The sequence below is a fragment of the Sander vitreus genome, chromosome 4 (genome assembly GCF_031162955.1).
Source record: "Sander vitreus isolate 19-12246 chromosome 4, sanVit1, whole genome shotgun sequence".
In the NCBI taxonomy this organism is placed as follows: domain Eukaryota; kingdom Metazoa; phylum Chordata; class Actinopteri; order Perciformes; family Percidae; genus Sander; species Sander vitreus.
Genome location: NC_135858.1, coordinates 47501 through 52500, shown reverse-complemented (window position 1 = coordinate 52500; position 5000 = coordinate 47501). Strand labels below are relative to the sequence as shown.

At 39.0% G+C, this 5000-nt stretch overlaps 2 protein-coding genes across 2 annotated transcripts in view; one reads left to right on the top strand and one right to left on the bottom strand.

The window, feature by feature from the left end:
- Positions 1–1089, bottom strand: part of ccdc66 (coiled-coil domain containing 66) — a 29874-nt gene extending 28785 nt beyond the window's left edge. Inside the window, 1 exon segment of the mRNA XM_078249483.1 lies at positions 902–1089. Coding sequence (XP_078105609.1) covers positions 902–993 — 92 coding nt within the window. The 5' untranslated portion in view covers positions 994–1089.
- Positions 1090–3977: 2888 nt separating this feature from the next.
- Positions 3978–5000, top strand: part of LOC144516377 (inositol hexakisphosphate kinase 1-like) — a 48341-nt gene continuing 47318 nt past the window's right edge. The window contains exon 1 of the mRNA XM_078247604.1: positions 3978–4178. The gene's annotated coding sequence lies outside the window, so the exon portion shown is untranslated. The remainder of the gene's footprint in view (positions 4179–5000) is intronic.

Genomic DNA, 5000 nt, shown 5'->3' with positions numbered 1-5000 from the left:
CCCTCGAGACATGTTTCAGTTCATACAGTAAATGTTTGAGTTTGTAAAGAAAAATGCAAATACTGCTATTACAATATACAGCCTAGTATTCCTTTTTCTTCACTTTCTGTAAAGATGATCTGTAAAGTGATCAGTTTTGGTCATGTTTTGATTTGGAGTTGATCTGTATGCAGAGCCAACATAGATATACTATATACTGACAGTATATGTATGTAGGTCAGTATATATATATATATATATATCTGTATGCACAGCCAACATACTGTCAGTATATATATGTATGCAGAGCCAACATAGATACACTATATACTGACAGTATATGTATGTATGACAGTATATATATATATATATATATATATATATATATATCTGTATACATACATATACTGTCAGTATATGTATGACAGTATATATATATATATATATATATATCTGTATGCACAGCCAACATACTGTCAGTATATATACATATGCAGAACCAACATAGATACACTATATACTGACAGTATATGTATGTAGGTCAGTATATATATATCTGTATGCACAGCCAACATACTGTCAGTATATATATGTATGCAGAGCCAACATAGATACACTATATACTGACAGTATATGTATGTATGACAGTATATATATATGTATGCACAGCCAACATACTGTCAGTATATATATGCACAGCCAAGACTTTATCTGCACTGTGCACGTTTAATGTGTTTTTTGTTCACTGTTTGGTCTCAAGCTATGACATAATCTCCATGCATTTCACTGCTACACATTGGGTCAGTAGGTTAGCCTGACGTTAACGTTATAGGATGTAGCTAGCTTATCTTAGCCTTACGTATAACGTCAACGGTAGCTAGCTAACGTCAACGTTGATTTGAAAAAGAGGAAAAAAACTCACCCGAGATTCATGCCGACAGAAAATAATGACCAAGACGGCAACACGTTTACCGACAACGTTATAAAGACATAACCATACGATAATGATATCATTTAAGATGTAATGAAAGCGCTTCTGTCCAGCTCTTGACCAGAGAACTGACCGCTTTGCGTGCCAGTCACACGCCAGTTCCTGGTTGGTAAAGTGTGTCCGTTGGTTGCTGACAACGACCAAGAACGGCTTCACCGATTGGTTGATTCTGTTCAACTGTAAAATTACCGGCCAATCAAACTTCATTTGGACGTTTACGCTAGACGGTGATGCATTTAGGGTGACTGGGCATTTATTTGAAACGACAGAACCAAAAAGCTAAAATGTGACGATTACTTACGTTACTTCTTCTTCTTACTACTACTACTACTACTACTACTACTACTACTACTACTACTACTACTAACAACGGTTACTTACTTAACGATCATGGCAGATAGTATACTTTTATCACCATTATATATGGACTACGAATGTGTACGCAGTACCCCGTATGCCTAAAAACATGTCAGTGAAGGCAACCATCTATATGAAAAAATACAAATATATATATATATATATATATATATATATATATATATATATATATATATATATATATATAACGTTACAGTCAGTAAATACGTTGTGAAACAGGGCTTGTACATATGGTTTAACGATGTATTCCATCATTTACATTACAACAAGTTAACTATTTTAGATTAAATTCAACATTACATTCATTCACATCCATATTTATTTGGGCTTTTCCGTTTTTATTTTGACAGGACAGCTAGGTGAGAAAGGAGAGAGAGAGAGAGAGTGGGGGGGGGGGGGAGAAGACATGCAGGAAATCATCACAGGTCGGAGTCAAACCCTTGACCTCTGCATCGGGGCATGAGCCTCTAATTATATGTGCGCCTGCTCTACCCGCTGAACCAACCCGGCCGCGATTAGAGTCAACGTCATAGACAACTCCTCCTGGGCCGTGAGTCCGATCTGCACGAAAACCTGGATATAGACTCCGAGGACCCTCGTGACTAAACGTTATCAAAAGAATTGTGATAGCTAAAACAATGCGCAAGTTATGGAGCAACAACTTCCTGTAGGTGGCTGTTAAAACAGGAACGGTTGTATCTCGGCAAAGGTTATTCCGATTTACATGAAACTCAGACTGTGTAGTCTACATGTGATGCTGATCTGCCAGGACCCCCAGTATCAGCCCCCCCAAGTACCCCCTCCCCACACTGCAAGAAGGCCAGGGCCCGTTCATCGCTGCTTACAGCTTTCATTTATATTAGACTACATATATAATACCACCATATTTTGTGTTATTATAACATGTATTACATATTATTATACTATGAGTATTTATTAAATATTGCTACATTATATAATATTATATATATATATATCACACTTATTATGTATGAAACGCATGTATATGTTTTAATACATCTTAATGTATGTTGTAATTATTATTCATACTTACTTGCATTGTATAATGTTTATTACAAACACTGTAGCTGCACTAATGTTTTCAGATTTGCATTACTTGACCAATGGTTTTTGCAGGTATATATTTGAGATATTTCACAATTAATTTATATTGCAAAGTAATTCACATCAATGCAAACTATGTAGTTTGTGATTTGGTTTGATATCTTATTTTATTTCATTAAAATGTGACTTTTCTTTTATGTGTTTCCCACTTATTTAGCACGTTCACTACTATAAATGAAGTGTGCCATTGGTCCTTTAGAGGTCAGTTCTTCCACCTCTGAATTTCATTCACAAGACTCTCAATGAATGTTTCTAACCTTAACTCAACCGTCTCTTTCCCTAAACATCACGGCGCTTCACTGGTTAGTGAGTGCAGCGTGGAAGCCTGAAATTTGGATACCAAAGTCCCTCAGCCCAGTGGTGTAGTCTAATATATTGTAGTGGGTCTACTGTACTGTATATAGATAGAAATACTTTATTTATCCAGAAGGGAATTAAGGTGTCCAATAGCTTATACATATCATACATACACATAGGCACACAGAGATGACTTATGTATATGTGTGTATATGTGTTTGTTGTGTTAAGGTTGTCTAAGCTACTGGATCCTAAAATGTCCTTTGGGATGAATAAAGTATCTACCTATCTATCTATCTACCTATCTATCTACCTACCTATCTACCTACCTATCTACCTACCTATCTACCTACCTATCTACCTACCTATCTACCTATCTATCTACCTACCTATCTACCTACCTATCTACCTACCTATCTACCTACCTATCTACCTACCTATCTATCTACCTACCTATCTACCTACCTATCTACCTACCTATCTACCTACCTATCTATCTACCTACCTATCTATCTATCTACCTACCTATCTATCTATCTATCTACCTATCTATCTATCTACCTATCTACCTACCTATCTACCTACCTATCTATCTATCTACCTATCTACCTATCTATCTACCTATCTAGCTATCTACCTATCTACCTATCTACCTACCTACCTATCTATCTACCTATCTACCTATCTACCTATCTACCTATCTACCTATCTATCTATCTACCTACCTATCTATCTATCTACCTATCTACCTATCTATCTACCTATCTACCTATCTATCTACCTATCTACCTATCTACCTATCTATCTATCTACCTATCTATCTATCTATCTACCTATCTACCTATCTAGACCAGGGGTTTTCAAACTTTTTGTGTGTGTGGACCACCTCATAATACACATAATAAAATATGTCAACACACAGTCCTACCTGAATTAATCTGCACCTCTTAATAGGCCTACTAGCACTACAACTATAACTGGTCATCTCATCAGTACAACAGGCTCGTTAAATGAAAGTTTACTGCCACATATTTTATTTATTTATTTACTCAAGCGCCCGAGGGCATAATCAGGTTCATCTGAACAACAGGCTCGACTGGAATGACTGATCTAGACTACACCACTGCCTCAGCCTGTGGGACTATATGAGGAGGCGGATGAGGACGGTAGAACCAGCAGTAGCCTGTAGGTGGCGCCAACGCGTTGCAGCCATGCAAATGAACTGTAAAAACCAAACAGGCTGCGTTAGCTTTACTGTAATGACGTTAGCCTCCTGGATGTTTTTCCGCCGTTAATGAGTTTGGATACCGGGGACCGACATCCATGGCATGAACCTCTCCAGCCATCTGAAGCACAATCACCGTGACCTCCGCGAAGTCAGCTCAGTGTCCACCGGTCGATCCTGAAGGTATGTTGTTATTGTGACAGCTCGGTGTCTCTAGCTAACCGGAGAGACTGCGTAACGTCAAACCGTGATGTTAGCTACTTAGCTAGCGTTAGCATGCAAGGCTACTTTAAGTGTCGAACTAACGGCAGTGTTTTTCTTAATTGTCCCGGACACCGAGCGGCATTTAAAGAAAGGGGGTTTAAAGCGAGACGACACGAAGCGGTGTGAAGTTTTACTTTCATTATAAGCTGATTTAAGATGAGTCTAGCTGACTTAGCTAGCTAGCGTGTTGTCAGGCTAAGGTCAAGAAGCTGGCCAGTCTGACAGCCAACGTTAACTAACTAATACGGTACCCAATGGTCTATAAACGTGTAATGTGGCAGCTAGCCACACTGCTGCCAGTTAACAGCAACCCTGGCTAGCGTTATGGGCAGGTTAACAGCAACCCTGGCTAGCGTTATTGGCAGGTTAACAGCAACCCTGGCTAGCGTTATGGGCAGGTTAACAGCAACCCTGGCTAGCGTTATTGGCAGGTTAACAGCAGGAGCTGGGCTGGTATTGTTATCTAGATAAACAGGAGGGTTTCTAAAAGTTGCATTAGACTGAAGGCAGCTATCTCGGTGTCGATATAATTACGGTCTTAATGGAGGTTGTTGCATCTTGGAGTCAGGTGGATTTCCTGGGGGGTATACGTGCAGTTTAGTGTCCCAAATTCCCCATACGATGTCCTACGTGCAGTGTAGTGTCCCAAATTCCCCATACGATGTCCTACGTGCAGTGTAGTGTCCCATATTCCCCATACGATGTCCTACGTGCAGTTTAGTGTCCCAAATTCCCCATACG